We start from the raw sequence: 24,404 nt of genomic DNA, 5'->3' as shown, positions 1-24,404 counted from the left end.
AAAAAAAAAACATCTTCACTATAGCATCATAATAGTGACAATGGTAAAAGATGTGCCATGGCTAAAGGCTTTCCCTCTTATTACATTAAGAATCTCTCACCACGGTGAAATCTTTGATGTTGACTAAGTTGATAGCAATGACTAAAGGCCTTACCAGATTCTTTGCATTTGTGTGGTTTCACACCAGTATGAATTCTCTGATGTTGAGTAAGTCGATCACTACGATTAAATGCCTTACCACATTCTTTACATTCATAGGGTTTTTCACCAGTATGAATTCTCTTATGTTGAGAAAGACCTGAGATAGAACGAAAGGCCTTCTTACATTCTTTACATATATAGGGTTTCAAACCAGTATGAATTGTCTGATGATAAATTAGTTGAGAATTAAGTCTAAAGGTTTTTCCACATTCCTTGCATTCATAGGGTTTCTCCCCAGCATGAATTGACTGATGTATCTTAAGGTCTCCAACACGACTGAAGGCCTTCCCACATTGCTTACATTCATATGGCTTCAAATCAGTATGAATTATCTGATGTTGAATAAGATATGAATGAAGCTTAAAAGTCTTCCCACATTCTTTACATTCATATGGCTTCTCACCAGTATGCATTCTCTGATGCTGTGTAAGTTGAGAGCCTCTACAAAAGGCCTTTCTGCAATCCTTACAATCATAGAGTTTCTCACTACCGTGAATTCTCTTATGTTTAAGAAGGCTTGAGCCCCTACTAAAAGCCTTTCCACATTCCATGCGTTCATGAGGTTTCTCACCAGGATGACTTCTTTGATGTTCAACAAGTAGATAGCTGCGAACAAAGGCCTTTTCACATTGTTCATATTTATATGGTTTCTCACCAGAATGAATTTTCTTATGTTGGTAAAGACTTGAACGATGACCAAAACCCTTTCCACATTCTTTACATTTATAGGGTTTCACACCATGATGAATTTTCTGATGCAGACACATGTCGACATAATCTAAACGTTTCCCCACATTCCTTACATTCAAAGGGTTTCAAGCCAATATGAATTTTCTGATGTTCTGTAAGGTGAGAATGATGTCTAAAAGCCTTCCCACATTGCTTACATTCATAGGGTTTCATACCAGTATGAATTATCTGATGCTGAATAAGCTGTGAATAAAACCTAAAGGCCTTCTCACATCCATTGTATTCATAGGGTTTCAAATCAGTGTGGATTTTTCGATGTCTAATAAAATGCTAGGAAATTACAAATGCTTTTCACATTCATTACATTCATAGGGTCTCACACCGGTATGTTCTCTCAGGTGTTCAGTAAGGTGTGAATATTTTCTAAAGCCCTTCTTACATTCCTTACACTCATATGATTTCTCTCTTGTGTTATTTCTCTGATGTAGGGGAAGGGATTTATGTTTTTTGAATATCACTTGACTAAAACATCCCACTTTAGGTTCCTGTTGTCTCCCAAATTCAATTGTGTACTGTGGGTCATTTCTGAAAATAAACCTCATAAGGTTGAAGGTTTTCCTTCTTTTCAGTGTCTCCTGATGGTATGCATTTACTTCATAATTTCTTTTTTCTGAAGACAACTTGTCACTTTCAGTTGTGAAATCAAGGTCTGGAAGAAAATGAAAAAACAAACAAATGCTATTTTCTGATAATAGGGGTAGGGAGAGGACATCTATACTAAAAATAGTGATAAACTAAAAGTGTATCTGGCCGGGCGCGGTGGCTCACGCTTGTAATCCCAGCACTTTGGGAGGCCGAGGTGGGCGGATCACAAGGTCAGGAGATTGAGACCACAGTGAAACCCCGTCTCTACTAAAAATACAAAAAAAATTAGCCAGGCACGGTGGCGGGCACCTGTAGTCCCAGCTACTCAGGAGGCTGAGGCAGGAGAATGGCATGAACCCGGGAGGCGGAGCTTGCAGTGAGCTGAGATCCGGCCACTGCACTCCAGCCTGGGCGACACAGCGAGACTCTGTCTCAAAAAAAAAAAAAAAAAAAAAAGTGTATCTGTTAGTAGTAAAAGAGTTTAGAAAATTCTAAAATACTGCCATGCAATTTTTAAAAGGCAAGAAGGGCTCAGAAAATTATGAAAGTACACAGGAGGATGCAAGATTTATGAGTAGGCAAAGAGAAAGTCACTAGTTCTCATATTTAGTTGCAAATCAGAATTACCACAGGAGCGTTTTATGTATACTACCTTTTAGATACCCACTCAGACTGAGTGGGTCAGAATACACAGGAGTATATCCTGAATATCTCCATTCATAACACTATCACATTGCTCTCTACATAATATTGTCAGTGGTTTTTCTTTATCTTAGAATGAAAACCAAACACATAACCATGAATAAAAGGCCCTGTCTCATCCACACAAATTCATTTCAAGCCCTTGATGTCTGCTCCCTATATTGTACCACATTGCATCTTTTCAGCTATGAGAACACACCACAAATCTTTCCCATCTCCTGGGGTGTTACACAGATGTTCCGCCTTTCAGAAATCCTCTTAAGTGGCTTCTTTAAATAATCGACTAACTTTAAGCAAATTCATATATTTAAGTCTATATTCCAATTTCCAATTATTTGCCTTTATACTGCTTCTCTCAGTTGTGTATTTACTAAATCTCATTTGTTTTACTACTTATTTTGTTACCCTAAAACATAAGCATAGATGCAAATCTTCTTTCAACTCCCATTGAAAAATAAGTCCCTACCATATGGTAAGTATTACGTAATTCATTGTAGAATAAAATGTTGAGTTAAAAATGTAAATTGGATGAAAATAAAGGTCATTGAAAAAGACAGCTGAGTAAAATAACCATTTCATTTCTGAAAATTATATAAAAATTATTAAGTATCTCTCCCTGACTCTAATCTCTCACTCCTTATTAATTTTTTACCTCACATTTGCTTTACAGGTGAGAAAAATGCACTTCCAAAATAGCTCAGTCAAAAATATAAGTGGTTGCCAGGCGCGGTGGCTCAAGCCTGTAATCCCAGCACTTTGGGAGGCCGAGACGGGCGGATCACGAGGTCAGGAGATCGAGACTATCCTGGCTAACATGGTGAAACTCCGTCTTTACTAAAAAAAATACAAAAAACTAGCTGGGCGAGGTGGCGGACGCCTATAGTCCCAGCTACTCCGGAGGCTGAAGCAGGAGAATGGTGTGAACCCGGGAGGTGGAGCTTTCAGTGAGCTGAGATCTGGCCACTGCACTCCAGCCTGGGCGACAGAGCGAGCCTCCGTCTCAAAAACAAAAACAAAAAATAAGTGGAAAAGGCTGATATGTGGCCATTCTGCAATAACCTGTCCCCTTAAAAATATACATGCCTCTATCACTGGTGTTCATTCCTTCCTTTGCATAGCTATGCTTTTCTGTTTCTATCTCAATCAAAGTAATCACATGTTGCATTAACTTTTTCAGTAATGTTTTAAATAATGTTTTTTTTATATCTACAAATAAAGCCTGTAAGGTTGAAGGGTTTACTTCTTTTCATTCTACACATGTTCAATCTGTTGTGTTTCTTCAATGCCTTTCCCAAATTCTCCCTTCTATTCATTTAAAGCCAAGGTGAATCATTCTTAACTTGTATAGAAATGCATCTCAGCAATTTTTCAGGAATTGCACAAATTAATATATTGAAAGGCTTATCAAAGTCAAAGCAAATAAACTTGGGGATATTAGGAAAAATAAAGTAAAAAATGGGGCAAGAGTCTAGGAAACTGAGTGCCTAGTACTTTGCAAGAAAGAGTATGTTGGATGTAGGCTGAAGATTGATAATCTGTGTGAGGGAGCAGCCTTTGAAATCTAATATGCTAAATGGGTCAAGTATTGAAGACATGTGGAATTCTTCTATGAAAAAAGTATAAATTTAAAAAGCCAAAACAATACAGATATTATCCTCTGATGCAATAAAGGATAAGTAGCAATATCAAAAAGCCAAAACACTTCCTATTTATAAACAAAAAGCACTCAACAACTACTGTTAGGTCAAAGAGAAAATATAAACTAAAACTGTAGAATTTCTTGAAGACAGTGATAATGGACATACTACATATCAGAATCTATGGCTTTCAATTATAATGCACTGAGGCAAACTCAAAGATTAACATGCTTACATCCAATTAAAAATAAAAGAATTAAAATGAATAAATGAAGCATCTCATTTAAAAATTAGAGAAAACAGCCAGGCTCAATGGCTCATGCCCGTAATCCCAGCACTTTGGGAGGCCAAAGCAGGCAGACTGCTTGAGGCCAGGAGTTCAAGACCAACCTGGCCAACAATGGGAAACCTAAAATTACAAAAATTAGCCAGGTGTGGTGGCACACACCTGTAGTCCCAGCTCCATGGGAAGCTGAGGCACAAGAATCATTTGAAACCAGGAGGTTGGCCGGGCGCGGTGGCTCAAGCCTGTAATCCCAGCACTTTGGGAGGCCGAGACGGGCGGATCACGAGGTCAGGAGATCGAGACCATCCCGGCTAACACGGTGAAACCCCGTCTCTACTAAAAAAAAATACAAAAACTAGCCGGGCGAGGTGGCGGGCGCCTGTAGTCCCAGCTACTCGGGAGGCTGAGGCAGGAGAATGGCGTAAACCCGGGAGGCGGAGCTTGCAGTGAGCTGAGATCTGGCCACTGCACTCCAGTCCGGGCGACAGAGCGAGACTCTGCCTCAAAAAAAAAAAAAGAAACCAGGAGGCAGAGGTTGCAGTGAGCTGAGATTGTGCCACTGTACTCTAGCCTGGGCGACAGAGGGAGATTCTGTCTCAAAAATAAATAAATAAATAAATAAATAAATAAATACAAGAATTAGGGAGACATTAGGAAAAGAATGATAAACTGATGGACTGCAGAAAAGGAAAATACAATAAAAGCAAAATTTAAATAAAACAGTAGAATTAACATATACAAACCATTATTTCCTTTATACCTCAGGAACAAAAGATGGGGGGAAAATCCAAACCTAATGACAAGGGGGAAATGACCATCAATAAAGAAATAAAGAATGTTAAAAAAAATCATACAACTGTGCTAATATATTTCAAATGTACATGAAATGATGACTCTTCCTGAAAATAAAATTAATCAGAAGTGACACCAGCTAGGCTTACTGACTGGTTTCTAGCAAACAGAGTATGAAAAGGGAAAAATAATAACTTTACAATGAAGAACAATGACAGACACCACCTTAAACAAATTTATAAGGTTAATACCCCAGCAATAAATCATGCTGATATCATGTATTTCTGATATGATATGATGAGAAAGGTACTTCTCTGATATTCTTCCCCAAAGCCGATAATCCCAGTCTAATCATAAAAAATTCAACAAACCCAAATTGTTGAGCACTTTACAAAATACCTGACTAGTTCTCTTCAAAAAGTATCAAGGCCAGAAAGGACAAGGAAAGACAAAAACTATCACAGATAGGAGAAAACGAAAACACATGATGGCTAAATGCAATGTGATATCCTGGATTGAATCATGGAATAGAAAAAAAGACAGTGGAAAAACTGGTACAACTGAATAAAATCTATAGTTTTGCTGATAGTTTGTCTATAGTTTTGTTAACAATGTTAACTTGTTAGTTTGCATAAATGTACCATGGTTATGTAAGATGTTATCATTACAGGAACCTGTTATACCACATTTGTAACTCATCTATAACTCTAAAATTATTTCAAAATAAAACGTAAAACAATAACAACAATAAATAGACTCCAGAAGAGATGGAAAATCTAAACAGACCAATTTCCATGAAAAATAAAAGAAAAAAATTTTAAAATATTTTTCCCCACAAAAAGCTGGTCACAGTTAGTTAGCTCCCTGTTGGCCAGGCTTGTCTCTATACACTATTTCCCATTAATGTGAGCTAGGGTGCGCTGGAGAAATAGCTAATTCTTAGTTCAGGGAGGGAAGATACAAGGCCAGTCTGGAACCTCTTGTTCTAAAATGCAAAGAAGCTTTTAAAAATCACAGTCAGTAACTCGTGCTTTTGTTATGAAACATTAAGAGGGATCAGATTTCCCCTTTTACTTTAAATAACTAAACATAAACAAACAAAATATAGGAAACAGGAGCTTTCAGATACAGGGCAGTAGGGAGTGCAGAATAGGGAAACAAACGAGGTGAACCTAACAGTGCTACAACTGGCCGGGCGCGGTGGCTCAAGCCTGTAATCCCAGCACTTTGGGAGGCCGAGACGGGCGGATCACAAGGTCAGGAGATCGAGACCACCCTGGCTAATACGGTGAAACCCCGTCTCTACTAAAGAATACAAAAAACTAGCCGGACGACGAGGCGGGCGCCTGTAGTCCCAGCTACTTGGGAGGCGGCGGCAGGAGAATGGCGTAAACCCGGGAGGCGGAGCTTGCAGTGAGCTGAGATCCGGCCACTGCACTCCAGCCTGGGCGACAGAGCCAGACTCCGTCTCAAAAAAAAAAAAAAAAAAAACAGTGCTACAACTGACTGCCTAGAGAATTTCCAAAAGAAAGCACAGGCAAGGGGAGCCGGAGCAGAGTCCAGCAGTATGCCCAAGCAGAGGAGGCAGAACACAGAGTGCGGGGACAGTAAGGTATACAGAAATTGCAAGACAGACTACCAGAGAGGAGGGAGCTGCACAGAAAGAGTGAGTTCTGGAGATGTGTAGAGGGATCCCCTGGAGACTCTGGCTGAGTACTGATATGAATATACATGTGAGCAAATTAATGAGGCAAAGCAAAGCACCACGATATAGGGGTAGGCAGAACAATACCTGAAAGTCACTAAGGGTAGGTAGGGGATAGTTCCTGTTTCCACCAGCCAGAGTAGAAAGAGACTGTAACAATGAGGCATCAAACACAGTCCCCAAAATGGTATTGCTTGTTAGGATTGATCCAGGACAGCTTTTGGTCTAGACAAAAGCTTAAAAGCAAACCACGAAAGGATAAAATAGGTTCCAAATTACATCACTGCATCCCTGAACAAAACACCAAAATATGCCAAAGAACATTAAAAATCTGGCATTCCAACAAAGTAAACTTCACAATGTCTAGTATCTAATAAAAATGATCAGGCAGGCAAAAAAAGGGAAAATATTACTAGTAGAAAAGTCACCCCAAAAAAGATACCAAGGAATGACACAGATAATAAACAAGGATATTAAATGAGCTATTATAAATATTCTTTTTTTTTTTTTTTTGAGATGGAGTTTCACTCTTGTTGCCCAGGTTGGAGTGCAGTGGCGCGATCTCGGCTCACTGCAACCTCCGCCTCCTGGTTTCAAGCGATTCTCCTGCCTCAGCCTCCTAGTAGCTGGGATTACAGGCATGCGTCACCACCCCTGGCTAATTTTGTATTTTTTAGTAGAGACGGGGTTTCTCCATGTTAGTCAGACTGGTCTCGAACTCCTGACCTCAGGTGATCCGCCTGCCTTGGCTGCCCAAAGTGCTGGGATTACAGGCGTGATCCACTGCACCTGGCCTATTATAAATATTCTTCATATGTTTAATAAGATGGTTATTTTTCTGCATATCTCTTACTTTTCTGTAATTGATTCTTTGTTACACTCAACATGCAAAAGAGCTCACAGAAAAAAAATTCCCCAAATTATTGCATGTTCAAACTATTGCATTCAGACTTTCATGACAAACCATCTAGGGCTAAATTATCCAGTTTTGGGGGAAGATGTTGATGACTGATCCAGTTTCTTTAGTAATACATACAAGGCTTTTCAAGTTTTCTATTTTTTTCTAAAGTCAAGATTTTATAGATTAAAATTTCCTAATAATTTATTTCATTTATCAAAATTTCTGACATAGTCTTTCCAAAACATCATCATATTTTCAAGGCTTCGTGATTTGTAAAGACAGCTCCCTTTTTTCCTTACATAGATTTTTTTCTTGATTCATGTTGAGAGAGTTGCACCAATTTTGTGAGTTGTTCTTTTGTATGTTTGTGCTTTATTTAACTAATTTCTGTTATTTTTTTATTATTTCCTTTCTTCTACTTTCTTTAAGTCTACCATGCTCTTCTTTTTCTGATTTTTCATATGGATGATTAACTTATTAATTTTAAGCACTTTTCCTGGAAACAAAACATTCATCAGGATAAGAAGCTTAAAATAAAAGCAAATAAGCAATAACAGCCACTAAAGGAGTGGTAAGTTGGCCCTAAGTCTCTACAACTACCTTTCCCCTGAAAAAACTCACTGATTCTAAGTACAGCAAGAGTTAAAAGAACAGTGATTACAAAGAGGTAGCTGAGCATTACCAAACTGAAAACCAGCAGTGACCCAGTTTAATTCCTAGTTGTATTATAGTCATCAACCTGCATTCTATCAGACTAATAGAGGAAAACATAAATACCCTCTGGTGGAAGATACCATCATCTGAAACCTCTTCCGTTATTATATATGTAACGTCCAGTATACAATCACAACCACTAGTAACTTGAAGAGGCATTAACAAATGACGAATAACAAGAGTAAAAAGAAAGAAACAGAGAAGCAGACCCCCAGATGATACAAAAAAGAGGCATAAAATAATTTAAAAATTAACAATGATTAAAATGTTCCAAGAAAACAGATGAAAATTTAGAAATAAAAGGAAAGCAAATAAAAGAATGAAGATTTCAACAATTATTTGGAAGTTATTAAAGAGAATTAAATTGAATTTCTGGAACTGAAAAAGACAATATCTAAAATGAAAAGCCCCTCTTTAAAAGCAGACTTATCACAGCAGAAAACAGAATAAGTGAGCTGGAATACAGGTCAACAGAAAACGTTAAAACTCCATCATATGAAAAGTAGAGGGGAAAGACAGGAGAAAAGCAGATAAGGACATGATAAAGTTGTGGGATATGCTCAAAAGACCTAACATAGGTGTAATTAAAGTCCCAGATTGGAGGACAGAATGGTTCGTATCTTCCAAAAACTGAACAAAGACTGCCCCTTCTGCATGGAATGTATCAGATCACTGGAAGCCAACAGGCCCACTGCTAGAACTACAAAAATAACAGTAAAAAAGAGAATAATCTTAATTCATTCTACTACTATAAAAATTATGGAGGCTCTTTTGTAGTAAAGAGAAAACCATGTTTTTTATGTAGGAAGATCAGCAAGTAAATATTTACGGACATTCTGAACACACATATAATTTAAAATTTGTTTTTGCTGATAGTGTCTTTGTGGAAAAATGCCAGAATTCAAACCTCTAGTCATTTAGAAAAAGAAGTAATTGTAGGACAGGGCAGAGGCAGGCATAAAGGCAAGTGAAGAATAGTGAAGATTCAGGTGCTGAATGGGGGTGCCCATTTCCACCTAGCAAACTTCAAACCAATCATTTGAGAATATGGAACAGAAACGTAGCTGGTTTCTTGGCATAGACCATAAAATATACAACAGAGAAGGCTGATATTCTAGAGAGCATATTGTACATCATTTTGTGCAGATATTCTTACCCAATGAGACCGTTAGTATAATTCTCCAACATCACATCTCTACAAATCTCTCTGATCTAAGTTTAAATATTTCCACTCTTCCTGAGAAAAGTCTATGGCAACATCGCTGAATGTCAATGGCACCTGAAATGACAAACCCGTGTATTATTTAGAAAAGTAAAGAAAACCTTTCAAGATGGAACATTAAATTGCAAAAAAGGGGCAATATGTAAAAAGAAGTAGTCTAGAGTTACAAGATGATGACATGGTTACATAAGAGTAAATAAATTAGCATGTCTTAAGTAGAGCACCCACATAATCTTAAAGAATCCTGTTGGAGCACACAAAATTTCCTTAGTAATATTAGAGAGAAATCCAAATACATGAAAACAAATGAAGTAACCAAACTTTCCAAATTAAATAGTATATATAAGCACAATACCGTCTATGTATCTAAACCATATAATATTAATAAACGCAAGTTCTTACAGCTTTTCTCTTCAAGAAATATGAAAAAAATGAATTGACAACTACCCCCTCCCACAATTGTATTATAAAATCTTTTCCAGCCAAGATGGAATAACAGGGATTGAATTTACCTTCCTGCATGAAATAACTGAAAACCTGAACAAAATATATTAAACCAAGGTTTTCAAGACAGAAAACATTGGGCAATGATACCTGAAAGACAAGTAACAAATGAGGCGAAACCTGCAGTCACACTAGTTTACTGTAAGGAGACAATTTCTAGGCTATGGCACAGGGAGTGGGAACCTAAGCAAAGCCCACTGGATTCCGCTGAGAACGAGAAAAGTACAAACCAATTTCCATCATGGACACAGATGCAACGATTCCAAACAAAGTTTTAGCACATCAAATCTAACAATATATAAGAAAGGGAACTCTATTATGACCAAGGCTCAATCCAAGGCTTGTCTCACATTTAAAAATCAATCAAGGTAATTCACCATATTCACAAACTACAAAAGAAAAACCATAAGAACATATCAATAGATGCAGAAAAGGCATCTGAAAAAAGCCAACATCCACTCCTGATATCCTCGGTGAAGTAAGAAAAGAAGGCAACATCCTTAATCCAATGAATGAGATCTATAAAAACCTATAGCGAACATCACATTTGATAGTGAAAGGCTGAATGCTTTCCTCCCCAAATCAGGAATACAGCAAGGATGTCTACTCTCACCACTTCTATTCAACATTGTACTAGAGGTTCTAGCCAGTGCAAGTCAGGCAGGAAGAAGAAATAAAAAGCATCCGGATTGAAAAAGAAGTAAGAATATCTTTAGTCACAGATAACATGATTGTCTATATAGAAAATCTAATAGAATCTAATAAATATTAATTAAAACTATCAAGTGAGTTAGCAAGCTGAGAAGATACAAGCTCAATATGTTAAACACAAATGGCATTTTAATTAGCAACAATTGGTGGAAATTAAAATTAAAAATACTGAATATCAAATGAAAAAATATAAGGCCGGGCGCGGTGGCTCAAGCCTGTAATCCCAGCACTTTGGGAGGCCGAGACGGGCGGATCACGAGGTCAGGAGATCGAGACCATCCTGGCTAACACGGTGAAACCCCGTCTCTACTAAAAAAAATACAAAAATCTAGCCGGGCGAGGTGGCGGGCGCCTGTAGTCCCAGCTACTCGGGAGGCTGAGGCAGGAGAATGGCGTAAACCCGGGAGGCGGAGCTTGCAGTGAGCTGAGATCCGGCCACTGCACTCCAGCCCGGGCGACAGAGCGAGACTCCGTCTCAAAAAAAAAAAAAAAAAAAAAAAAAAAAAGAAAAAATATAAAATACTTAGGAATCAACCTAACAAAAGATGTACAATACTAATACTGTCATAACTACAAATAATTACTGAGAAAAAACTTAAAAGATCTAAATAAATAGAAAGCTATAATATGTTCATCAGTCAGATGACTCTTACCTTTGCAAACAGATCCACAGATTTAACATAATCTCAATCAAAATCCCAGCAGAGGCTGGGTGTGATGCTCCTGTAATCCCAGCACTTTGGGAGGCTGAGGCAGGAGGATCACCTGAGGTTGGGAGTTTGAGACCAGCCTGACCAACATGGAGAAACCCTGTCTCTACTAAAAAATACAAAATTAGTGCCTGTAATCCCAGCACTTTGGGAGGCCAAGGCGGGCAGATCACCTGAGGTCCAGAGTTCAAGACCAGCCTGACCAACATGGAGAAACCCTGTCTCTACTAAAAATACAAAATTATCTGAGCATGGTGACACATGCCTGTAATCCCAGCTACTCCGGAGGCTGAGGCAGGAGACTGGCTTGAACCCGGGAGGTATAGGTTGCTGTGAGCTGAGATCGCGCCATTGCACTCCAGCCTGGGCAACAAAGCAAAACTCCGTCTCACAAAAAAAAAAAAAAAAAAAAAAATTAGCAAGGCATGGTAGCACATGTCTGTAATCCCAGCTGCTCAGGAGGCTGAGGCAGGAGAATCACTTGAACCCAGGAGGCAGAGGTTATGGTGAGCCAAGATCGCACCATTGCACTCCAACCTGGGCAACAAGAGCAAAACTCTGTCTCAAAAAAAAAAAAAAAAAGAAAAAGAAAATCCCAGCAGAGCTTCTGTAAAAATGGACAAGCTCATTCTAAAATTCAGATGAAAACACAAAGGCTCTAGAATAACCTAGACAACACTGAAGAAGAACAAAGCTGGAGGATCAACCCTACTAATTGGAAAGCTTAACATAATGCTACAATAATCAAGAGTATGTGCTGTTGGCATAAATGTAGACAAATAAGTTAATGGAACAGAGTTGAGAAATAGACCTACACATAGCTAGACAACTGGCTTTATACAAGTGACCAAAGGCAATTCAGTGGAGAAAGGACCGTCTTTTAAAAAAATGGTGTAGGAACAACTGGATATCTATATGTAAGATAAAAGATCTATACCTTATACCACATGCCAAGATTAAGTTAAAATGGCTAATGGAGATAAACATTAACACCTAAAACTATAGATCTTCTGTGAGAAAACACAGTATAAAAATCTACATAAGCTTGGGGTGAGGCAAAGATTTCTTAGATACAATAACAGTACAATTCCTAAAGAAAAAGTACAATCTGTAAAGAAAAGAAAACGCTGATAAACTGGATTTCATCCAGAAATAGAACCTCATACACTGTTGGTGGGAAATATAAAATGGTATTATCACTTTGAAAAATTGAAAACTTCTGCTCTTCAAAATTCAGTTAAAAGAACGAAAAAATGGCCAAGTGTGGTGGCTTATGCCTGTAATCTCAGCACTTTGGGAGGCTGAGGTGGGAGGATCACCTGAGCCCAGAAGTTTGAGGCTGCAGTAAGCCTTGATAACAAAACTGCACTCCAGCTTGGGCAAGAGAGCAAGACCCCATCTCTAAAAAAAAAAAAAAAAAAAAAAAATGAAAAGAGGCTGGGCGTTGTGGCTCATACCTGTAACCCCAGCACTTTGAAAGGCTGAGGTGGGCAGATCACTTGAGGTCAGGAATTTGAGACCAGCCTGGCCAACATGGCGAAACCCCATCTTTACTAAAAATACAAAAATTAGCTGGGCATGGTGGCAGGCACCTGTAATCCTGGCTACTTGGGAGGCTGAGGCAGAAGAATCACTTGAACCCGGACAGCAGAGATTGCAGTGAGCCAAGATAACGCCACCGCACTCTATCCTGGGTGAAACAGCAAGACTCCATCTCAAAGAAAAAAAAAAAGAGTAAAGTGACAAGCACCCTCTTATTAGAGTTCATCTTTCTTAAGGTATTAAGGCACTATTAATAATAATATTATTGTATAAAGTATTATACTAACATGGCATGTATGTTGGACACAAATCCCAACTTCTTCCCCATAGTTCAGTATCACCTACCACATATCATTCTAGATGATTTTCCTTTCTACAACCCTCTATAGATCTGTTCCTGAGTTGGAACACAGTAATGTAGAATGATCTAGAACAACCTTGATTCCCTCAAGACTGTCAATTTCTCTTCCACTACAAAATGGGACCTTGGAAGTGTTTTCATTTCTCAGTGATCCCTTAGCTAGATCCCTAATCTCTCTCTAGGTGAGTGATGATCCCATCTTCACTCAAACCTAAATGCTTTTCATATAGGTGAGATCCTGTCACTACTGGAAATACAAAAATTAGCCCGGTGTGGTGGCACACGCCTGTAATCCCCGCTACTTAGAAGGCTGAGGCAGTGCCGGGCGCGGTGGCTCAAGCCTGTAATCCCAGCACTTTGGGAGGCCGAGACGGGCGGATCACGAGGTCAGGAGATCGAGACCATCCTGGCTAACCCGGTGAAACCCCGTCTCTACTAAAAAATACAAAAAACTAGCCGGGCGAGGTGGCGGGCACCTATAGTCCCAGCTACTCCGGAGGCTGAGGCAGGAGAATGGCATGAACCCGAAAGGCGGAGCTTGCAGTGAGCTGAGATCCGGCCACTTCACTCCAGTTTGGGCTACAGAGCGAGACTCTGTCTCAAAAAAAAAAAAAGAAGGCTGAGGCAGAAGAATCACTTGAACTGGGGAAATGGGGGTTGCAGTGAGCTGAGATCGTGCCACTGCACTCCAGCCTGGGTGACATAGGGAGACTCCGTCTCAAAAAAAGAGCTTATTATGCAACATTAAGTCAAATTTGCAATAATCTTTCTTTCAAAAAAATCCTCCATGTTTATTATTATTATTTTAGAGATGAGGTCTTATTCTGTCACCCAGGCTGGAGTGCAGTGGTATGATCATAGCTCACTGCAGCCTCAAACTGCTGGGCTCAAGTGATCCTCACACCTCAGCTTCCCAAGTAGCTGGAATGACAAGTCTGAGGCAATGCACTGCGCCTCAAATTAACAACAATCTTATGCAGAGAGGGGAAAAAAAGAGAACACAATTGAAAAGAAAAATGCAAGAAACAGTGAAAATGTGACGCTGAACATCTAGAAGAAAATAAGAGAGAATGGGACAGAAAAATTATTTAAAGAAATAATGAACAAAAACATTCCAAATCTCAGGAAATACCTTGATATATAAATAAAAAAACTTGTCAAACTTAATCAAAATAAAATGAGGAAATTCACACCTAGAGATATCATAGTCAAACTGCTGAAAAACAACATTGAAAAACATAACTTAAAACCACATAGTTTAAAAAAAAAAAGCTGTCAGCTATAAGAAAACAGTAAGAAAGGCCGGGCGCGGTGGCTCAAGCCTGTAATCCCAGCACTTTGGGAGGCCGAGACGGGCGGATCACGAGGTCAGGAGATCGAGACCATCCTGGCTAACACGGTGAAACCCCATCTCTACTTAAAAATACAAAAAAAAACTAGCCGGGCGACGAGGCGGGCGCCTGTAGTCCCAGCTACTCGGGAGGCTGAGGCAGGAGAATGGCGTAAACCCGGGAGGCGGAGCTTGCAGTGAGCTGAGATCCGGCCACTGCACCCCAGCCTGGGTGGCAGAGCGAGACTCCGTCTCAAAAAAAAAAAAAAAAAAAAGAAAACAGTAAGAAAAATGGTTGACTTCTCAATAGAAACTATCGTAGCCTAAAGAATGGAATGTATATTTTTAAAGTGCTGAAAGAAAAAAACTGAATTTTATACCCAGAAAAAAATTTTTCAGAAATAAAGGTGAACTAAATACTTGTTGAAACAAATGCTACGAAAAAAAAAAAAAAAAAAAACAAAAAAAGAAATACTAAAAGAAAGCATTAGGCTAAAGGAAAGTAATCCCAGATGGAAGCAAGAATATGCAAACAAGCAATGAACAGCTGTAGATGGAGTAAAGACACGACTGATACGACTAAACAAATGAATTATTTAAAGCAATGAAAATAATAATGTTTTATGGGGCTTGTAATATAGGATGGAGGAATGACAATAATAGCAAAAATGGTGAGCAAGGAGGTTAATGGAGTTAACATATTAGCCTCTATTAATGACTACTGAAATGTCCTTGCACTATGGGGACTCTATTAAAGATGCACATTATATTATAATACCTCAGTGGCCAGGAGTGGTGGCTCACACCTGTAATCCCAGGACTTCGGGAGGCTGAGGTGGGTGGATCACCTGAGGTCAGCCTGGCCAACATGGTGAAACCTCATCTCTACTAAAAATACAAAAATTAGCTGGGCTTGGTGGCATGCCTGTAATCCCAGTTACTTGGGAGTCTGAGGCAGGAGAATTGCTTGAACCTGGGAGGCGCAGGTTGCAGTGAGCCAAGACTATGCCACTGCCCTCCAACCTGGGTAACAGAGTAAGACCCTGTCTCAAAAAATAAATACATAAAAAAAGAATATACAAACATGTACAACTGAAAAACCTGATAGACAAGACCAGGCATGGTAGCTCATGCCTGTAATCCCAGCACTTTGGGAGGCCGAGGAGGGTAGACCACCTGAAGTCAGGAGCTCGAGACCAGCCTGGCCAACATGAGAAAACCTTGTCTCTTCTAAAAATACAAAAATGAGCCAGGCATGGTGGCGGGTGCCTGTAAGCCCAGCTACTCGGGAGGCTGAGGCAGGAGAATTGCTTGAACTTGGGAGGTGGAGGTTGCAATGAGCTGAGATCGAGTCATTGCACTCCAGCCTGGGCAAGAGTGAGACTCCATCTCCAAAAAAAAAACAAAAAAAACAAAAAACCCAAAACAACAACAACAACAAACTGACAGAGGAGATGAAATGGAATTAAAAAAAAAACTGAATTTATATAAAAAAGTCAGGAAAAGAGCAATTTAAAAAATAAAGAATGAGACAAACAGAAAACATATAGCAAGATGGCATTCTTAAACCAAAGTAATTATAGTAAATGTAAATGAACTAACCATTGCAATTCAAAACCAATATTATCAGATTAGGTTAAAAAGAAAAATAGGATCAATTAGGCTGCTTACAAGAAACGTTCTCTAAATGTAAAGACACGTGTGTTTAAAAACATGGAAAAATCTATCAAACAGTATTCAGAAGAAAACAGACATAGCTATACTAATAACAGATAAAGTAGATTTTAATGCAAGAAGTATTGTAAGTAATAAAGAGGGTCATATTCTGCAATTCAGCAAGAATACAACGGTAGGCCTATATTTGTATGTACCTAATAACATAGTTTCAAAAAACATAAAATAAATGTCAACAGAATTAAAGGAGAGACAAATTTTAAATTAAAGTTAGAGATTTCAACACTCTCTATTGGTAACTACGATAGGAAAACCAAAAATAAATCCACAAAAGCATAAAAGTTTGAACAAGATTAACCAAATTAAACCAAATGAACATTATACTCCCAAACTGCAGACTACACATTCTGTTCAAATGATTACATCATATTTATCAGAATAACATTCTGTGCTATAAAGCATCTACAAATTACAAAGGATTAATGTAAAACAATGTATATTTTCTCAGCCTTTACAATTAGCTTAGAACTCAAAAAGAAGAGGTTCTCAAATATTTCCAAATACAGACAGACCATGGAGATATTGCCGGCTCGGCCCCAGACCACCACGATAAAGCGAATACTGCAGTAAAGTGAGCCACATGAATTTTTTGGTTTCCCAGTGCATAGAAAAGTTATGTTTATACTGTATTATTAAGTGTGTAATAGCATTATGCCTAAAAAATAAGGTTCATACCTTAATTTAAATATACTTCATTGCTAAAAAATGCTAATGGTCATCTGAGCCTTCAGAGAGTCATAACCTTTTTGCTGGTGGAAGGTAATGCCTTGATGTTGATGGCTGCTCACTGGTCAGTGTTGCTGAAGGGTGGGATGGCTATGACAATTTCTAAAAATAGACAGTAATGGGCCAGGTGCAGTGGCTTATGCCTGTAATCCTAGCATTTTGAGAGGCCGAGGTGGGTGGATCACGAGGTCAAGAGATTGAGACCATTCTAGCCAACATAGTGAAACTCTGTCTCTACTAAAAATACAAAAATTAGCCGGGCACGGTGGCTCACACCTGTAATCCCAGCACTTTGGGAGGCCGAGGTGGGTGAATCACAAGGTCAGGAGTTCAAGATCAGCCTGGCCAACATGGTGAAACCCCACCTCTACTAAAAATACAAAAATTCGCCAGGCGTGGTGGCGGGCACCTGTCATCCCAGCTACTTGGAGGCTGAGGCAGAGAACTGCTTGAACCCGGGAGGTGGAGGCTGCAGTGAGCTGAGATCGTGCCACTGCACTCTAGCCTGGGCGACAGAGAGAGACTCTGTCTCAAAAAAAAAAAAAAAAAAAATTAGCTGGGCGTGGTGGTGTACAGCTGTAGTCTCAGTTACTTGGGACGCTGAGGCAGAAGAAGCACTTGAACCTGGGAGGCAGAGGTTGCAGTGAGCAGAGATCACACCACTGCACTCCAGTCTGGGTGACAGAGCAAGACACTGTCTTTAAAAAAAAAAAAAAAAAAGAAAAAGACAATAATGAAGTTTGCCACATCAATTGACTCTTCCTTTCCAAAAGATTTCTCTGTAGCATGCAATCCTGTTTGATAGCATTTTACTCACAGGGGATCTTTTTTCAAAATTGGGGTCAATCTTTTCCAACCCTGCTGCTGCTTTATCAACTAAGCTTGTGTACTATTCAAAATTATTTGCTTTCATTTCAACAACATTCACAGCATTTTCACCAGGAGTAGATTCCATCTCAAGAAACCACTTTAGCTACTCATCCGTAAGAAGCAACTCCTCCTCCATTAAAGGTTTATCATGAGATTGCAGAAATTCAGCCACATCTTCAGGCTCCATGTCTAATTCAAGTTCTCTTGCTATTTTTGCCACATCTGCAGTTACTTCCTCCACTCAAGTCTTGAACCCCTCAAAGTCATCCGTGAGGGTTGGAATCAGCTTCTTCCAAACTCTTGTTAAACATTTTGACCTCTTTCTATGAATCAGGAATGTTCTTAATGGTATCTAGAATGTTAAATCCATTCCAGAAGCTTTTCAATTCACTTTGCCTAGATCCATTAGATAAATCACAATCCACGGCAGCTAGAGTTTTATGAAATGTATTTCTTAAAAAAATAAAACTTGAAAGTTGAAATTAATCCTTGATCCATGCATGGGCTGCAGGGTGGATGTTGTGTTAGTAGGCATGAAAGCAAAATTTATCTTTTCCATACATCCCCATCAGAGTGCCTGGGTGACCAGGTGCAATGTCAATCAGCAGTAATATTTTGAAAGGAATCTTTTTTTTTTCTTTCTGAGCAGTGGGTCTCAACAGTGGGTTTACAATATTGTGTAAACCATGCCATAAACAGATATGCTGTCATTCAGGCTTTGGGACAACAGTCCCATTTCTAGAGCACAGGCAGAGTAGATTTAGCACAATTCTTAAGGGTGCTAGGATTTTCAGAATGGTAAATGAGTATTGCCTTCAACTTACAGTCACCAGCTGCATTAGCCTCTAACAAGAGAGTCAGCCTGCCGTTTGAAGCCAGGCATTGACTTCTTTCTAGCTATGAAAGTCCTAGATGGCATCTTCTTCCAACAGAAGGCTGTTTTGTCTACATGGAAAATCTTTTGTTTAATGTAGCCACCTTCATCAATTATCTTAGCCAGATCTTCCGGACAACTGGCTGCAACGTATACATCAGCACTTGCTGCTTCACCTTGCACTTTTTAGTTATGGAGATGACTTTTTTCCTTAAACCTTATGAACCAAGCTCTGCTAGCATCCAACCTTTCTTCTGTAGCTTCCTCACGTCTCTCAGACTTCACAAAATTGAAGAGAGTTAGGTCTTTGCTCTGGCTTTGGCTTAAAGGAATTTTGTGGCTGGCTTGAAAATTGAAGAGAGTTAGGTCTTTGCTCTGGCTTTGGCCTAAGGGAATTTTGTGGCTGGCTTGATCTTTTATCTGGACCACGAATCTTTCTCCGGATCAGCAGTATCTCCAAATGACTCGAGTAGCACTTTTCATTTCCTTCAAGAACTTTTCCTTTGCATTCACAACTAGACTAACTGGCACAAGAGGTCTAGCTTTGGGCCCGTTGTGGCTTTTGACATGCCTTCCTCGCTAAGCTTAATCACTTCTAGCTTTTGATTAAAAGTGAGAAACGGAGGACTCTTCCCTTCATTTGAACATTTAGAGGCTATTGTAGGGCTACTAATTGGCCTGATTTCAATATTGCTGTGTTTTAGGAAATAGGAAGGCACAAAGAGAGGATGAGAGACAGGAATAGCTGGTTGGTGGAGCAGTCAGAAGACACAGAACATACATTCATTCAGTTCACCATCTTATATGAGTGTGGCTCATGGTGTCCCAAAGCAATTACAACAGTAACATCAAGGACCCTGATCACAGTCACCATAAAAATAATGGAAAAGTTTTAAATATTGCTAGAATTACAAAAATGTGACACAGAGACAGAGTGAGCACATGCTGTTGAAAACCAGAGACAATGTACTTGCTCAATGCAGGGTTACTACAAATCTCGATTTGTAATATTTGCAAAGTGCAATAAAGCAACATGCAATAAAATGAGATGTGCCTGTGTAAAAGGGATGCTTCTGAATAGTTACTGGTCAAATAATAAATCAGTGGAAGCTAGAAAATATTTTGAGTTCAATGATAGTGAATGTAAGATATATCAAAGTTTGTGAGATGCAGGTAAACTGACAGACATCAATAAGTTGAAAAAAGTATGGAAAACATAAACCCGTATATTTTTTTTTTTTTTTTTTTTTTTTGAGACGGAGTCTCGCTCTGTCGCCCAGGCTGGAGTGCAGTGGCCGGATCTCAGCTCACTGCAAGCTCCGCCTCCCGGGTTTACGCCATTCTCTCGCCTCAGCCTCCCGAGTAGCTGGGACTACAGGCGCCCGCCATCTCGCCCGGCTAATTTTTTGTATTTTTTTTAATAGAGACGGGGTTTCACAGTGTTAGCCAGGATGGTCTCGATCTCCTGACCTCGTGATCCGCCCGTCTCGGCCTCCCAAAGTGCTGGGATTACAGGCTTGAGCCACCGCGCCCGGCCAAACCCGTATATTAACTTACTCAATATTTGTTTTACAGTCCTGGGTTTCTGCCTTTTCCTAAAAGTATATTTCATAAAATTAAACCTTTTTTTAAAAAAGCAACTATCTTACTTATTCCTATTTTTATTTATTCTTCCTTACTGGATACCAAGTCATTTGAGCATAGCAACTATATAGTTTTGTCTTGAGACACAGTTAGATAGATTTTTGAATTTTTAACAGAGCAATCTTCTCTCTGAACAGGTGGGAAAAAATCCTCCCTGCCTTACCTTTTAAATATCTTTTGATCTGGAGGAAAAAGCTTAGAATACTCTAGAACAAAGGTCCTCTAAATATAGTCCCTGGGAACTTGTTACCAGTGCAGACACTCTGCTCTACCTCAGAGCTACTGAATTAGAAACTCTGCCGCTGGGGCCCAGCAAACTCTGTTTGAACAAGCCCTGCGGGTGATTCTGATGCATTCTACATTTGAGAACCAATGCTGCTCTAAAAACTGCTGCTGTGTTTTATTGAAAGCTTTTACTTTATTTTCATCAGTTCCGATTACCTGAATCCACCCTATGATTCGTTTGCCTGTAGAAATATTATGTCAATGTAAATCGGAGACTCTGATATTTTGAATGCATTACTGGTAGTTTCAAAGCTGCTTCCTATTATATATTCCTAATGGGTTTATTTTACTTCTGTATCTGTCCTCCTAATCACAGTGTCCTGCAAACAGTTGTTAAGACATCTTGTTCCATTTAATGTCACTTTGCATTTAACATCATTAGAATAAAAACTCTAAGGTGTAAGACCCATTTTCTTTCACTGAATTCTCACAGTTTGATCATATCCTGACAATGCTGCTACAGTCAGAATAATGCCTCTTCCCTGTGAACTCCCAAGACAAGTCATCTGAATTTCTCTAGTGGCCTTTCACATCCACTATCTTTCTTATCCCTATTCTGATTTCATTTTCCTTACTGGATACCAAGTCATTTGAGGATAGTAACTATATCTTTTTGTCATTGTATCCCAACAAGTACAAGCACATGGTAAATATCTGATATTTGACTCACATTTTGAAACTAGGGTTTATCCTTAGGGAATGGCTATAAAAGAATGCAAAGATCTCTGCAAAATGGTGTTCATTATAGACTAGTTTTTAGTCAACAATTAGAAACATAATAGCTCGCAGTAGGCAAAACGTTAAATTATGAAGAGAAGGGCTTAAGGGCCCTGAAAGGAGGCTGTAATGGCATATTCACAGATATGTCACTGTTAGGGCATTTCCAAAGAGAAGAAAGAGTCTCCTGTCTTTAAAATTAAAGAGCATTTTACGAGTAATGAGGAAATATAAACTCACCTGGACTTTAGCTTTCAGTTGTGTAACAAAAATTCTTTCCTCTTTCAGGATCATGGTTTTTATTTATTTATTTATTTTTAACAGAAGGGCAGCACTGGAAAAGAGAAGGCAATCATGAGACATCTGGGGTTTCTTGGACAACACAGTAACTTAGGAAATATCTTCAGTAATCATACCTGCTCACCTACTTCACTGAGCACAACCAGATGGGAGTAGGAGGGAAACTGGAACAGTGTTGACCTTCCCAATACCAGAGAGGCCAACGTCACCGATGTCTAGGGTGGAACCTGTCTCTAATTCACAGCAGGTTCCTGGGGCTGGAGATTTAGAAATGCTGTGGTTACAAACATATAGCTGGCTCCTCGGAGCTTCCAAGGGGGAAATATCCAGGAGGGATTCCTATTCCTGAGAACTCTTTATGGAGTCTTCTCAGAGCCTGCCTTGAGGCCGCAGCCAACTTCAAAAATCTCATCTCAAGATCAAGTCTGTGTTTTCTTGCTGGGATCCTTCATGCCTCCATGAATCTGGCTTCTCTCTTATCTGCTGCAGATCCCAAGTGTCTGTGAGGCGACAGGGCTGAGGAATCTGCAGAGCCTAGAGCCTGGAGTCACAGTAACAATTTACACAGGTACACAACCCTGTTCATTCGTCTAACACACACACACACAACACTATTCGTTCATCACGCCCACACCCACACCCACACACACACACACACACACACACACACAGTCTCTCACAGGCACACACAATCTCCTCCTCTGCTGCTCAAGAAGACAGGCCTGAAATTCCACTGAAACTCCAGGCATGACACGCCCCGTCCACGCCCTGGGTCTTCTGGTCTTCAGCGCCTCTCACCCTCATCGCGGGTTCCATTCCAACCAGGGACTGTGGAAGCCTCCGCTGATTTCTTTTCTTTGGACACGATCTACTCACCACGTAGGGGCTACAGCCGCTTGGACACCGGAAAAAGACCTAGAGCTCGAAGGGGATCCAAACACGGTGACTTCTGGGAAATGTAGTCCATCTGGAATAACCATGTCCACGGCGCCCGCCACTCTGTAGACTATGCTCAGAGGGCGCATGCGCAAGAGCTTGGCCATCTGCACCGTTGGTTGACTTGCTCTGTTAAGGGCTATGATTTCAGGTCGTCCTGCGTGTTTAGAGGAGGCGAGTGAAATCTTGAGTCTCGGCCGGAAAAGGCAGAACACGGGTATGCAGACCTCAAAGCCTCAAACCTGCGTGTGAGAGGAGAAAGTGGCGAGCTCCAGAGTATGGTCCGCGGTTGGTACTCTAGGTGCGAGCTCTCTTGAGGACAGGGGCTTTTGTTTTTCGCGCTCCCAGGTAGCGCCAGCGCCTATAGTAACTCCAGGAGCACAGCAGGCGTTAAGTGTGCATTAGTTTTAGAGCAAGAATGCCTGTGTGTTTTCACTCTGTGACATTGTGGAATTCATTGTGTGAGACCATGGATGGGGTTGTATTCCTTATTATGGTTTGTTTCTAAGTGTGTTACTTTGGACATAAAATGGATTTGTTTCAGATTTTGAGATTACGTAAATTTTTAAAGCCCTCTCCCTTCACTCCAACTCCCACTCTGAAATTTCCCATGCCCATTTGCCATCCTCTCACTTAAAATACGAATCTGGCTGATTTGTCCAAGGTGCATACTACTGTGGCCTACTTATCCATTAGGCAGATGGGCAAAGTACCAAGAGCCCACAGAAATGTTTTCTTTCAAAATAAGAAAATGAATTTTAAGGTCAAAGAAACTTAATATCGTAGTTTACTGGCGAGTGTATAAATTGATACAATCACTTTGGAAAACTATTTGGCAAGATCTATTGAATTTGAATACATGCATTTGCTATAACCTAGGAGTTCCATTCTTTAACCCAAAAGTGTGTATACATATTCACCAAAATACATGAATGGGGATGTTTGTGGCATTGTCATTTTAATTGGAATTGCATTCAATATATGGGTACTTTTCAGGAAAATTGGTATTTTAAATGTTGTGAAAAGGCTGGGTGTGGTGGCTCATGCCTGTAATCCTAGCACTTTGGGAGGCCAAGGTGGGTGGATCACTTGAGACCAGGAGGTTGAGGCCAGCCTGGCCAACATGGCAAAACCCCATCTCTAGTAAAAATACAAAAATTAGCCGGGTGTGGGGGCACGTGCCTGTAGTCCCAGCTACTTGGGAGGCCGAGACAGGAGAATCACTTGAACCCAGGAGGTGGAGGTTGCAGTGAGCCAAGATCGTGCCACTGCACTCCAGCCTGGGAGAAAGTGTTAGATTCTGTCTCAAAAAAAAAAAAAAAAAAAAGAAAGAAAAGAAAAGAAAAAAAGAAAATTGAGAAGGGACTTCCAGGAAGATGGAATAGATGTGCTTTTTTCTATTCGTCCAACGAAGTACAATCAAAACCCTGGGCATTGGTTATTAAAAAAAAAAAGAGAGAGAGAGAGAGAAAGAAGACTGAGTGGTAGAGAAAAGGTAGACTGGTGCTGAGTTCCCTTGGTTTTCTTTGTGCCTCCTTTGTGCCAGACTTAAAGCCAAAGAAGCCAGCAGTCTCAGTATACCAGTGGGCACAGACAAAAAGTCCCAGCAAAAGCCTGCTCTCTTTAGCCAAAAGACAAGGAAGAGGGCAGCCTAGCAAGAAGGAA

General features: G+C 39.9%; 1 protein-coding gene across 1 annotated transcript; it reads right to left on the bottom strand.

The window, feature by feature from the left end:
• On the bottom strand, positions 1-23,212 carry ZNF404 (zinc finger protein 404). The gene is given in 8 exon segments (XM_033224857.1): positions 1-966; positions 968-1,244; positions 1,247-1,600; positions 8,264-8,275; positions 9,440-9,471; positions 9,473-9,552; positions 21,744-21,837; positions 21,920-23,212. Coding segments are annotated over 7 exon segments (1,695 nt in total). The 5' UTR covers positions 21,798-21,837; positions 21,920-23,212; the 3' UTR covers positions 1-80.
• Between the last annotated feature and the right edge of the window lie 1,192 nt (positions 23,213-24,404).

Source organism: Trachypithecus francoisi, unplaced genomic scaffold (assembly GCF_009764315.1).
Source record: "Trachypithecus francoisi isolate TF-2019V2 unplaced genomic scaffold, Tfra_2.0 Lachesis_group12, whole genome shotgun sequence".
Lineage (NCBI taxonomy): Eukaryota > Metazoa > Chordata > Mammalia > Primates > Cercopithecidae > Trachypithecus > Trachypithecus francoisi.
This window is presented reverse-complemented; position numbering and strand designations above follow the sequence as displayed.